The sequence below is a fragment of the Mercenaria mercenaria genome, chromosome 6, assembly GCF_021730395.1.
Source record: "Mercenaria mercenaria strain notata chromosome 6, MADL_Memer_1, whole genome shotgun sequence".
Taxonomy (NCBI): Eukaryota; Metazoa; Mollusca; class Bivalvia; order Venerida; family Veneridae; genus Mercenaria; species Mercenaria mercenaria.
The window spans coordinates 62,830,769-62,845,774 of NC_069366.1; the positions used below are offsets into that span (position 1 = coordinate 62,830,769).

Consider the following 15,006-nt stretch of genomic DNA (forward strand, 5'->3'; position numbering starts at 1 on the left):
CGATAATCCGTAAATAGCCAATCGCAAAGCAGACTTGTACCCGTCTATATTTCATATACAACAGTAGCGTTGTATATATATCGGGGGAAACTTTGGCAAAAAACACGTGAATTTCGTGCCAATTTACCATCTAACAATACAGGCTAACGCCGGAGTTAAATGACCTTGCAATATTCTCACCAGTTATCAATGGGATAAAAAATAAGACTGACTTGGAGGTAAATTCAGTTGACAATGTCTAAATATTAATATTGTAAAAATGACCCCATGTTATTAGATATCAATAAAAATGAATTACAATAAACTACATATTTGTAGTGTAGAACCAACTGGGTAAAAACGTAATTTACACATTCACTGAAACGTTTCCAACAGTTGTAACTTTTTATGTTCACTTGTTATAAAAAAGACATGTCAGCACGATCCTTACATTTGCAATCAACTGGATCCAGTTGTTCGAAACTTTAACAGGCGATTGAGTTAACGGTCGATTGACTTTATCAGTAGATTTCGACAGTTTAGAAAACTTAGAAAATCAAATGCACTTGTTAAGGATTATAAACACTAAACCATCTTTACAGTAAAATTAAAACATCATACTAGTGTTTCCCACCCATCAAGACTAGTATCATAAATAGAAATTTAACAGGCGGTTAGTTTAACAGCTTAATGCAGTGGTCGTGGGTTCGAGAATCATTGGGTCACGACCATGACTTTTCATATGACCCCAGTACTAGTTTTCATAGGAAACGGACTCGAGAGTGGTTACAATAAGCTTAAACAGTTAAAGCTTTCATCAAAATCGAGCTAAAAGAAATTAGTATAAACTAAACTAAACTAAATTACAGTCCGTTAAAGTTTCGAACAACTTGGCCCAGTTAGAAAGTAAAACAACTACATCATTCTTACAAGAAGGGCGCGATATAGTAAAAGGTATTCGTAGTCCTACGAGCATCTACGCACTAACTATATCCTGATAAACAAAGTAAACAAATAAAAAAGAACTAACTAAATAAATAAATAAATAAATAACCTGGCTATCATCTTGAATCAACGAATCAACGTATCTGTCATCGTGTTTCGCCAACATGCAAACTCCTCACAAAAACTAATTGTTCAGCATGCAGTCCAATTTTTAGTATTTTTGAGAAATCCATACTTAACTGTTTAGCATTAATTTTGTGATTGCAAATGACTCAAAGTGTTAATGAACGTTAAATCTTAGTAAATCCAGTATTTGAGTAAAACTGAATTTATACAAATAACCTGCATTCTTTCATATGCCCTACTGACAATTAAGCGCTAACAGTACAAAGATGATATTACTCTTATAAAAACACGTTAATCCTAATTTCTATAGAACGCGTGGGAGAGTTTTCAATAATTGCAGTTTTTATGTCACGTGGTCTAAGTCGGATAGACAACTCGTGCCGTTGTCTACGGGATATATACAACTCGCTTTGCTCGTTGTATATATCCCGTAGACAACGGCACTCGTTGTCTATCCTATACGTAGTCACCGATACAGTTGAAATCGTGTATAAAAGTAAAGCGTAAAATCATTGTATCGTTCCCGTTATCCTCGTGCTTTTGGTAACATATACTTCATTGCTCGACGTTAGTCTTTGCTTCCCAAACGTTTCAATGCAAAATGCTTCATGATTTAAATATACTAGGAATTGCCAGCACCTGCGATAAACAAAGACACAAAATACATTTTGTTCATATTTATTTTACAAGAAGTTTACAATTATACATGTAATACAAAAGTCACGTGCATAACATCATCATGCTAAATGAAAATTGCACTTTTGTAACATTGAGGTACACTCAACATGGAGTTTTAAGGTTGACAAAACAGATACATGTAATAATTTAAGTACAAATACAAATTTTTGTCATACTCGATTATCTTTTTTGTATAATAATCTTATAAAGACCATTTTTTATCATATTCCTTGATAACCGCCTGCTTCAGCTTATTAGGCAAGACTATTTCAAAACATAATTATGTGCTCTGCTTGAAGACGACTAGTATTCTTGAATGTTTGAAACGTGTGGAAGGTCTATGGTTTTTGCGCGTCGACATCATTTCCATATTTCATGTATCATTGTGTATTTCATATATTGTCAACTGAAGAAGCTTACTAAAGCAAAACACGTTTCGACAAGACTGTGTTGGTTTGTGAATTTACAATATCATGAAGGTCTATCACGTGATATCTGTTTGCGGGTCTTGCCTCCTATTCATTATGGATGATCTAAATATATAGGGCTGGGTATGAGAGCAAAACTGTACCTTTGGCACACTATAGAAGACTACTCTAAATATTTGGAGCAGTTCCCGGAGTAGTGAAAGGAATATGGCTTGGATGAACAGCAAGCTTTGAACTTAATGAATAATTTGATGCATTTATGACTGGCCAAGTTTCCCGGATCATCCAAAAGACTTCCGGAAGTACTCAATGTAAATACCATGACGGTTTTGAAATATACATATACGGCTACATAAAAGGAATAGACTGATTTGAAAACAAATTTGAGCAACAGCGATTGTCTACTCTAGCTGGAAAAAATGGAAAAAAATATATGTGAAGTTGTGACTATGTCCAGGACTGAAATCTTCCTTTGCTCTTCAAACCACAGTTCTGACAATTCACAGGTAGTGAAATCACAAAATTTCTGTCAAATTTTATGCTTTGTTTTGTTCGTTAGAGAATGTTTGAAAAGAAATATTTTGCAAACTGGATCAACGTCGAAATATGATTTAGATATGAATTGTAAAATATCCTATAGTGATGATGCTGATCATTGGCCTGTACCGTAGTTAGCTCCCCCTGCTTTCATTACTGCGTTTTTAATGATGTCCTCTTTTACGTCATGTAAGTTATCGCATAACATTTCTACAGCAAAGTTCTGTGAAAAGAAGAAAATACAGTGACAAAGAATGCATCGAATTCTTTTTTAGCTCGTCTGATTTTTTGAGAAAAAAAAATGATGAGTTATTGTCATCACTTGATCGGCATCGGCGTCGGGCGTTGCCTGGTTAAGTTTTATGTTTAGGTCAGCTTTTCTCTTAAATATCAAAAGTATTGCTTTGAAACTTGCAACACTTGTTCACCATTAATAACTGACCCTGTCAGATATCAGATTCCTTGGTTAAGTTTTATGGTGAGATCAACTTTTCTCATAAACTATCAAAGCTATTGCTTTGAAACTTGCAACACTTGTTCACCATCATACGCTGACCATGTACATTAAGAAACATAACTCTGTCCTGCTTTTTGCAAGAACTACGGCCTCTTTTGGACATAGAAGATCAGATTTCTTGGTTAAGTTTTATGTTTAGGCCAGCTTTTCTCATAAACTATCAAAAGTATTGCTTTGAAACTTGCAACACTTGTTCACCATCAATAGCTGACCCTGTACAGCAAGAGACATAACTCCATCCTGATTTTTGCAAGAATTATGGCCCCTTTTGGACTTAGAAAATATCAGATTTCTTGGTTAAGTTTTATGTTGAGATCAACTTTTCTCCTAAACTATCAAAGCTATTGCTTTAAAACTTGGAACACTTGTTCACCATCATAAGCTGAACCTGTACAGCAAGAAACATAACTCTGTCCTGCTTTTTGCAAGAATTATGGCCCCTTTTGAACTTAGAAAATATCAGATTTATTGGTTAAGTTTTATGTTTAGGTAAACTTTTCTCCTAAACCATCACAGCTATTGCTTTGAAACTTGCAACTGTTGTTCACCATCATAAGCTGACTCTGTACATCAAGAAACATAACTCCATCCTGCTTTTTGCAAGAATTATGGCCCTTTTTGGACATAGAAAATCATGGGTAAGTCATTTTTTCTATTATACAAAAAAAAATCAGACGAGTGTTAGCATCCGCAAGGCGGTGCTCTTGTTTCAGTGTATGTGCCAACTGTCCGAATATTTTAATAAGCAGTATAATTCGTAAAGTTTACATGTTTGTATTTTACAAAATCCGTTTAAGATAGGTGTTAAATGCAAATCGTCTTTTTTATCATTAACAAAGACCTTGTCTACCCCAAGGCTTTATATTTTTTGAAATAATAAGTATATATTTTTTTACCTACCATTACCATTTTTAGAAAAAAAAATATCCTTTTTACTTACCCTTATTTTTATTTTTTTAGAATTTCAAGAGTGAGTGAAAGTTTTTCAGTTTACTAGCAGGCGAACTGGAATGGTTAAAGTAATATTACATATAAAGCTTGTAATATTACATATAAAGCTTGTAATATTACATATAAAGCTTGAGCAGTTAATATACGTACAGAAAAGACTTGTTTTACAGATGCTTTTTCTGTGCTCATTTTTGCCTTCTTCATTGCAGACACGCTTGGACCAACCCAGGTAATGAGGGCAAACTTCATTCTTTTACTCAATTCGTCTCCGGTCTGTACTCTAAGATATGCGTACACTCGTTCATCGTCTGAAATAAATCAAGATATGTGGAAGGACGGCAACGCTCGACAATTCAACACCCTTGTATAGGCAGTTAAAAGAATGAATACCAAAGTCGGAAAAGGGGTGTTAAAAGAATAAATACCAAAGTCGAAAAGGGGGTGTAATTTTGTAAAAACTCAAAAGTAGAGTTATGGAATCTGTTCAATGCATGTCCGATCCTCTCCATTCCCATTTCTTGGTACTGAGATACCAGGTTGTAAGCCTACATAAAAATAACTAAAAATTGCTCATACGATAAAAGGGCATAATTAAAAAAAAAACGCAGAGTTTTGGAACCTGTGTACTGCATATCAGTTCGTCACAGAATGTCGTCACCGTATTTCCACAAATGCCGTAACTAGCTTTTTGATAGTTTAGGAAAACATCGTTTAAAGATATGAGTGTAAATGACTATTACAGTCTTGCTGAACTAAAATATAACCACAGGGTCACAAAGAGGTTACACAGACGTACCTAATGACACTAAAAGCTCAATTTTGCACACAAAAAATGGATTTAGGGCATCGTGGAAAAAAGTCGACGATGTGTGTTAGGTTTTAATCCACTCCCCAAAGTAGTAACTACGGCTGACATGCAAAACATTAGCAAATGCGGACACCGAAACCGAATAGTGCAAAAGTGGAATAGCTACCTAATCTACGTACAAAATTGGGATGCCGACGCCGATGAGTGAATAAGTGCAATTGCTCTACCTATTCTTTGAATAGTTGAGCTAAAAAGGGGAAGGTCCCAGCTATCATGGCTGTAAATCGAGTAACTTTAGAACTCAGAAATTCGAGAATATTACTGTAGCTTGCGAAATGACGACAAAATACAAATTCCGTCGCGTAAGTTTATTTATCTGTTTTATCATAAGATGCAATAGTTTTGCTCTATTGAAAAGTTTTGTTTAGGAGCAACTCGTTTTTACTAGCTTATGGTAAGGCCCTTCACCATTGCAGTTAAGTAATGAAACGGGAACGGTCACTAAACGACGAATACATATTTTACTTCTGCTTAATCGGTCGGGGCTTTACTGAGCAAAGTTTGTTAGATGAACGTACATTTACCCTTTTTTTTTCAATCTTGTATTTTCGATCAAGTTTGTCAAGGATACGATTTATTGAACGACCCTCATCGTTATAATAATAATTTAATCATTATTTTATCTATCAAGTTGCACGTTGAACTCATATCCTGCTTACTGTTTGATGAAATGTCAAGATAGTCCTTTTGATAGACAAAAGGGCCTTGTTCAAATCATTTATACCACTGTGACATATCAAGCTTACTTTCTCATGTGAGTTTTTTTTTATCAACTGTGACATGCCATTGTACAATATTTCGTATTTCCTGGTTTAAATACTCGGATTAGTTATTTTGTTCGCCGACATTTTTAAACATAGGCTTACATGTACCCGTATAAATCAATAATACCAATCAGCTTTTTGATGCAACTAACACATAACTGTATCGAAATCTCCACTTTCGTTACATTTCTGACGCTGGCAGCAAAGGTGAAAGAAACCATTTACACCACAAATACAGTCAAACTTGCTGTAAACAGAGATCACCTGGCCATTCACACCACAAATACAGCCAAACTTGCTGTGAACAGAGATAACCTGACCGTTCACACCGCAAATACAGTCAAACTTGATGACCGTTCACACCACAAATACAGTCAAACTTGCTGACAGTTCACACCACAAATACAGCCAAACTTGCTGACCGTTCACATCACAAATACAGTCAAACTTGCTGCGAAAAGTGATCACAGGACCGTTCACACCACGACTACAGTCAAACTTGCTGTGAACAGTGAACACATGGCCGTTCACACCACAAATACAGTCAAACTGGCAGCGAACAGAGATCACATGGCCGTTTACACCACGACTACAGTCAAATTTGCTGTGAACAGAGACCACATAGCCGTTCACACCACGACTACAGTCAAACTTGCTGTGAACAGAGATCACATGGCCGTTCAGACCACAACTTCAGTCAAACTTGCTGTGAACAGAGACCACATGGCCGTTCACGCCACGACTACAGTCAAACTTACTGTGAACAGAGACCACATGGCTGTTCACACCACGAATGCAGCTATTATTGCTGTGAACAGAGATCACCTGGCTGTAAAGGCCAGCTAGTTTTATTTCCGATATGTTTTCTAGCCTGTAAATAAAGACACTTTTTGGTCTTACCAAGTATGGTATGTATATAAAGGTTTGACTGTAAACAGAACCATTTACATTTTTTGTATAGATTATCCTAAAACTCATGCAGCGGCGGAACGACAGTTTCAGTCATAAAGATGTTAGGACGGAGGTCACAACTCCGTTGCTGCCACGGCTGCATCTACTACTGGCTATTCTAGACGAAACTGATTCTCATATTAACCTATAGCTGAATTCCTTAACAATCGACCCCGAGAATGCAGCCAATGTTCTTTTGTGATGGTACTTGTTTAGGACACTATGATCTTCATTTGGCTTGTGTGTATAGCCTTATTTTGCAACATGAATTTCAAGCATTTTCTCGATACACATTTTTTTTTCAACAGCAATGCGGTTCTTTACCGGCGAACCGCTGACCTAGACAGTGCTCCTGAATTCCGTACAGAATCAGGTCTCCGCAAATAGCTCACAATTTTCCCGTTTGAATGAAAAATGACTTGAGTTTAGACGTACATTACTCTGTCAAACCATAAGAAAAAGCCACGTGACCTACCTCACCTAAATCGAACTTGCGCCCTCCAGATTAGAAATGTACCCAGTTACCCGAGCAAACAGGGTGCGCTCTGTGTCATTTGTGAATCATATAAACCTGTGCCTTTAGCATAAACATATTTGCTGTTTACAATTTTACATACAATGAAAAAGAGTTAATTTTAACGGTCAAAACAGTCTTGTACACAATGTATTAAGTAACACCATAAACCTGACCACCTTCAGACATATATACCACGTAACAGCCGATGTCCCTGCGGTCAATTATTACCAAACTATCTATACAAGTTAAACCGAGACATGTAATTCAACCCTTAATTGCATTTACGTTATTCAAATGTTAAACTTTAAATACGTTTGTTAAAACGCTTAATTTTAAGCACGTTTATAGACCAGTGTTTTCTTCCTGTTTTTGAACACCTGCATGCAATTTAAATGCAATTATTACAAATATATTTACGTTACCAAACGTTTACATGGACTTATACATGCAGCTTATTTTTGTACAATTTATGATTGCATGAATGATTAAGAAAACATTCAATAAACTTTATATCCGTACAATTGGAGTGGTAAAGATATAGATCAATGGAACATATCTCCCGGAAAATATCACAATTTCAATTTTTAACTCAGATAGTAATGCATATAAACTAGCAAAATGATACATCAACATTCCAGTCAGTATGTTTGAAAATAATCTGTCTTAGTAAAGCTAAATCTGAACTATTTTACGTACAGTCATACCTGTCTATAATGACCAGATTTGGGAAATGAAAAATGTAGCCATCGCTGACAGGTGATTTCTCAAAGCAGGTAAATTTACTCTACAGTATAACTCACATTAGGGAAGGACAAAACGTGGTCCCTTAACATAAGTGGTCTCTTAAAACAACAAAATGTGTTCTTTAACGACACAAAAGGGGACTAAAGATTTAATGCAAGTGGTCTCTTAATAGACGTGGTCTTTCGAGCAAATTTGACTGTATTTTGGCTGAACGAGAAGACAAAATAGTGGCCTTTTAAGCAAGTTTTATATTTGTGTCCTATATTTAAAGGTGGCCTTTAGCACAGGTTTGATTCAATTTAGAATATATCAACCCTGTATATAAAGACCTCGCTGGATAAATCCAAACACTGGTCAGGTTACCTTGTAACTGTTACTCGCGGTCTTCGTAGTCTCACAGAACGCAAAATTAATAGAAACTCAGTTGTTTGAACCTCTCCCTAATTATTTGAACTTCTATTTAATTCAATTAATGTTCCTTAAATATCGTTCGTACCGAGTATAAAAATAAAAGGTCCATATTATTTGCAGAGTGCAATAACCAGTATCAAGAGGGGTTAAAATCTATTTAACCGTTTTTGAAATCTTTTATGGATTGGTCTTCGGAACTTAAAAGAATATTCCCTCCTAGGAGTGGTCAAATTAGGGTCTTACATGCCCATCAGCCATTCTAAGTCAGAAATCCAAACAAGAACAGACATTGAAAAAGGAAGGGACAACAAAAATCTATATTTTGCATTTATGCATTCTCGCATACCAGAGTCTATCATAGTTCGTCTCGGGTACCATGTCGAACATCTGATGAATGAGAATGGCGTTTGTAATACTAACCACCAAAGTTTGCTTTTAGTTCATCGAAATCTACTCCTATACTGTGCAGGGAGAGGCTATTACTTTCATTATACTTCAAGCAGCACCTGAAACATAGAATATCAAACTGGTTTTAGTAAAAAGTCGCCCATACTTCATCTCAGTGTTGTTATACTGAATACTGCTTAAGCCGGTGCTAGGGGGCATGGGCAGTGTTGCATTTTCCATTACTGCTCATGAACACACTTAACCAAACCGAGTACGCAATTTTCACTGTCTGCCTTTTTCTCGGTGCTTCCGAGCAAAGAAGTATAAAATACATTTATTTTTATAGCCCTTGGTTCCGAGGGATCTACTTTTCAGATTCTATTTTTAGTTATTTTCATCTTCGTATCCAAATTGTATCTATGCACGAGTAGAGATGGTTGATTACTGGGGGTCAAGGTTCACAAAATAGGGGCCTGCAGACCTGGTTGATAAGTAGAATGTTTAACGTTTGACCCCGTCTTTCCGATCATTTGTGAATTTTCGTGGATTATTTTCTAAAACAAGGCATACCTAGTTTAAAATGATCATTTTAATAGACCCTTACCTAAAGACGCTTCAATAAATTTATAGCTTTTATTAGCTTTATTGTATCAAAAGAATGCAAATGCGCAATGTCAACAAGTGTCGACCACTTAGATGTCAAGTACTTTAATTAAGTACTTAAAATATTTTTGTAACACGTTATAAGATTTTCTGTCGACTAAATAGCATTGCGTAGAGATTAACTAAAAATTAATTTTGATCGCTTTTAAAAAGTCTGGAGAAAGAAAGTTAAGCTATATTTGAACCTTATAATGACACTCGAGATTGTCGAAACACAACGCTCTGAAATTAAAGAAAAGATCATTTCGGCTAAACGTTCAAATACTAGAATTACCCTCCCCCCCCCCCCCCCCCCAAAAAAAAAACCACCAACAACAACAAAAAAAAAAAAACGAACAAACTATACATGAACTTTACCGAGAAACGACCTACATGTATTTACCGGAAATATAAATTGTGAAGTGGTTTGGGCTGATGTTTGAGAGCCATAGGGTTGTCGATGGCGAGCAAACAATCTCTCAAGGACGGACTTCCCGTACCAGCGCGCTGTTTCACCGAAAACTTAGTTTCACAAAAATAAACTTCTGAACTAACGTAGCGAAACTAGCTGTTACGATAGACTCCATAATTATGTTAATATACTGAGAAAATCTGAGTATGGAGACAAGTCTCAAATGGCCAGCGTGAAATTGGTTGACTCTGACCCCCGGGCCACCTTGTTCTGGCCAATGACAAAACTGCAATCTGATTAGACTAGTTCTCGAACTCAATGCCTGACCCTGATCATGCTGGACACGACTGAGTACCTGTGCGACCAGTGTAGATCATGATCAGCTTGCACAGCCGTGCAGTCTGATCATGATCTGCACTGTTCGCCATTCAGTCAATATCTTTTTGGTAAGCATTCCTTTTAAAAGTTAATGGTACTGTTCAAATTGAAAGATGGACAAGTTCATTATGGAAATGTAGCAGGGTAAGGGTTATAACTAGTCGGAGCATGCGTTTATAACTATCAATTGAACTTTATAGCATGACTTTAAAATCATGATAAAATCTCCTTTGGGTGTTTAGACAGGCCAGGGTGTAAAAACAATGTGTTTGCGGTCCCTCTCTTTTTAACAAAAAAAAGTTGTTTTAAGCCTTCATATATGCTGTGGTTCTCTTTACTATGCATGTAATAAATCTTAAAATAGTTTCAAAGCAGTGCTTAGTTCCATATAATACCTTTTCTTCGTACATAAAATACATCTATTAATACCTAGGCTATACAAAAGCATACATGTATATTTTCTTTCTAGCTTTATCAGTTTCTTAGTAAATTAACTTTCCCGTGCAACAGACACTAAACAACAACGTTAGTATTTCCGGCGACGTTTTACAGAGAGTGCACTGTATAATGAAATGATCAACAGAATTTTTATATGAATGCATATAACTATTTAGATCTATAATGCTTTACATGACAAATCAAATTCCCAAGTTTCTGGACATTCTGCATATGTCGTCTGCTCGTAACATCATGTGTGGAAGGTCAGTGGCTCTATGAAGTTCTCAACCCGTGTCTTAGGGCATCCAAGGTCTTCTTCCATCATCAAAGCTTGAAATTCGGCATACATAGGCCTGCATCCAGGAATTTCGAGCGCGAAAGTTTTATCGGCGGGACGCATATGTAAGGAAGCGGGTACCCCATTCCTGCGAGTGGGTTCAGGGTAGTCTAACCCTAAAGTGTTTGAAATATAGATGTAAAATGGTGGTTTCTGGTGCAATTTCGGGGCCCAAATCAGAAAAAAAAACTGATATTCCTTTTCCAGAATAGTTGGGCGCAACTTTGATGATTTCCCCCCCCCACCCCCAAACGCTACCCACGCACGTTAATTAAACATTACGAAACCTTGTTAAAACGTGGTTTCCAAAGTCTCTTACACTTCATCTCTATTTATTGCACAGCAAGTTTATAATAAAACCATGGTTATACCTGTTTATTCATGAAAAAAGTTTTATTTTACAGGTTCAAGAAAATAAAACGAAATTTTATCGTGCTATCGATCCTAGGCCTGCATGAACTATGACGCATCGGATGTACATGTACCGCGCTCCGACATGTACAAAACTGTCGTAATGTACATGTATACTCTCATTGTCACGCAAGGAAATTCATATTCATTTCATTGTGTGACTTGTACAGAACACAATGACAAAAATTAGTCTCTCATTTACACCAGTCAGCGTTTAAAAACATCCGTCTTTCGTGCATGTATATAATTTGGGGGCGTGGCGCTTTCGGTATTACTTTTTAAATCGATAAAAAAGGGCTTAATGAAAGAATTTATACCAAATTTGTTTTTCTTGTCATTTTCTATAGAAGTGTCAAAATTTGTACAAGAATCAGTTCGTAAGTGTATAATACATAAAAAAGTTATAATACTAGAAAGAAAAAGTCTAAAAAATGCACATACCAGTTTGTTTCCGAGTTATCGTCTCTCACATCATTATAAGCCTCACAAATAGCATCTCTGTCCTCCATTTTAGCCATTTTTGAAAATGAGATTTTTTACACTTTCTTGTTAAACCAAATTAAGGGAAATTAGTAACTTTACGTCCAGCTCTCGCCGATCTCTCTTTCACTTCCGTACTTATAACAATGTGTCATCCAATATATACAATTATCAGGGGTCGATCAAAAAGTTTAACACTATGACTATGATTTTGTCAGTAACAACAAATCCGTTTAGAGATTCACTTAATATATAGTTTACATATAATGTTATGTAATGGAGTTTATAATATACAATATATAGACATTGTTAGAAAATAAACTGACGCATGGTTAAACATTTTATTCAGTTTATGTGTTAAATTTGGTCGAGTTAAACGTTATTTGGGTTCAGGACTGAGGTGATAGCTTTGCGAAAATCGACAGTATTAGTGAGAATCATCCCCATGTATGTCAACTAGAATGTTCCTTGGTTGTTTGTTACTTCATTCGACCACACCATGTATTCTCTCTATTGCAATAGCGACGCAGTCTAATGGAAACTGTAAGGCCTAAATCAATCGCCAGCTCGAGCAGAGCCTTTCAAATGTAAGTAGGGAACCCTTGTGAAAAAGTTGCTACATTTCGACAAGAACTTTGGGTAGGCGTAGCCAGCTGAATCAAACTGTAGAAGTCAGCATACAGTTGTCAAAGTTTGGTCGCAGTTCATCAATTGAATCATAAGTTAAGAAGTTGAAGTAGGAAAATATATGGACACTGAAGACTTTTTACCTCAATACGCACAAAAATACGGAAAGACACCAAACAAGTCTTTAAAACAAGAGGGCCAAGATGGCCCTATATCGCTCACCTGAGTACCATTGCTCAAAATGATATGATCAAGTTTTGACATAGAGCACATAGGCATACACATTAAATATCATCAGGATTAATATTTTCTTGTAACAGTCCCTTTTGACCTAGTCAAGGCCAATTTCCATATCAAATGTGAGGGTCCTAGGCTCAAATGCTGCATTTCTGTACTAACATGACTATTCCTTACTCTGGAAGACTTAAATAACATTTAAAACCAATCTCATTTAGATGCTGCTGAGATATATTCATTTACATAAAATAAAGGGAGGTAATTGTCATAAATTCAGTCAAAAGTTAAATACCCTGATTGTCCGAGTCCATCTTGTGGCATAAATGACATTTCAAATCAGTATCTTCATTGGTTACTGAGATACACCCATTTTAATTTGAAACAATGGGAGGTAATTTGACACAAAATCAGTCAATAGCTATCTACCCGGATTGCCTCAGTCCAACTAAAGACAATAATGAAATTTCAAATGAGTTCTATAAATATTTACCGAGATAAATCCATTTTTATTCAAATCAGAGGAGGTAATCATGCATTGGTATACGCATGTGAAAGATACAGAGTACAAGCCTATACAACAATATATTAGAAAAGTATTCATATCGATAAATGTTCAGTCAAGAGTTATCTAACATGACTATTTCTTTCCATTGAAGACATAAATAAAATTTCAAACCAATCTCATTAGAAGCTGCTAAGATGTATTCATTTAGATAAAAAATAAAGGGAGGTAATTTGTCATAAATTCAGTCAGTATGTATCTTCACTGATTGTCCAATTCCATCTGTTGACATAAATGAAATTTCAGATCAGTATCTTCATTAGTACCGTGATATAACCATTTTAATTTTAAATAAAGGGAGGTAACTTGACATAAAGTCAGTCCATAGTTATCTACCCTGATTGTCTCAGTCCAACTGATGACAATAATGCAATTTCAAATGATAAGTACTAACTGATATAAGTCCATTTTGATTACATTCAGGGGAGGCAATCAGATATAAAATAACTCAGGAACCTATGACTGGATCTGACAGATTTGTCATGGAATCCAAGATTTATTGTTGTTGAAGATATTTTGCAAGTTTGTATCAAATCAAACCATAAATGAAGTCTCTGTATGGCTGCAAAAGCCAGAATAGCAAAATTTGGACCTTTAAGGGGCCATAACTCTGGAACCCATGATGGGATCTGGCCAGTTTTCGAAAGGAAACCAGACATTAAGCCAATACAAGTTGTGTGCAAGTTTGATTAAAGTTGATTGCAAAATTTTGCCTCTATTTTGTTCACAAGCCAAAAATAGCAAATTTTGGCCCTTTAAGGGGCTATAACTCTGGAACCCATGATGGGATCTGGCCAGTTTTCAAAAGGAGCTGAGGTATTATGCCAATACAAGTTGTGTGCAAGTTTTATTAAAGTTGATTGCAAAATGTGGTCTCTTTTGTGTTCACAAGTCAAAATTAGTAAATTTTGGCCCTTTAAGGGGCCATAACTCTGGAACCCAAGATGGGATCTGACAAGTTTAGGAAAGGAACCGAGATATTATGCCAATATAAGTTGTGTGCAAGTTTGATTAAAATTGATTGCAAACTATGGTCTCTATCGTGTTCACAAGAAATTGTGGACGGACGACTGACCAAGGGTGATCACAAAATGATACATCATTAATTATCATAAATATTCTTCATGAAAATTATTACAAGAAATCCACGTTGCTCTAAATCGTTCACCTGAAATGGACTATTTGACCTTGAATATGTGTATAGCACACTGAACACATGACATGAATGGTAACATGTGTTTAGTATGAAAGAATTAAACAGGTCATTGAACAAGGATGCTATGGACCAAATTTAATGAAGATTTACAGGAAAAAAGTTATTTTAAGATATTTCTATTTTCAGCTAAAGTATCCCAATAAAGGCGTCAAGTGCACCCATTTGGAGAAATTTAACTTCATCAGAATGCCCAAGACCAAGTTTGATGAAGATCCATAAAGCATGTTAAAAGAAGTTGTTTAAAGGTATTAGATTTTTTCCTTTGGTGGTCTAAAAAGTTGCTAAATGTTCAATGTACAAAATCAAGTAAGGATGCTATACAGACTAAGTTTGATGAAGATTCATCCACTATCACCAGGCTGATGGGCAAAAATTATTTAAGTTTTTTCTATTTTTAGCTCTTAGCTAGCAGATCCTAAAAGGGGCAAAGTGCACTCATTTAAACATATTCGGGAAAAAGACC

General features: G+C 35.8%; 1 protein-coding gene across 1 annotated transcript; it reads right to left on the reverse strand.

Moving 5' to 3' along the window:
- Positions 1-1,712: 1,712 nt before the first annotated feature.
- LOC123548707 (coactosin-like protein) lies at positions 1,713-12,046 on the reverse strand. The gene is made up of 4 exons (XM_045336209.2): positions 11,863-12,046; positions 8,837-8,922; positions 4,312-4,469; positions 1,713-2,916 (listed from the first exon to the last, which is right to left on the reverse strand). Exons 1-4 carry the CDS (start codon positions 11,937-11,939, stop codon positions 2,809-2,811), a joined length of 429 nt encoding a protein of 142 aa, XP_045192144.1. The 5' UTR covers positions 11,940-12,046; the 3' UTR covers positions 1,713-2,808.
- Positions 12,047-15,006: the final 2,960 nt, after the last annotated feature.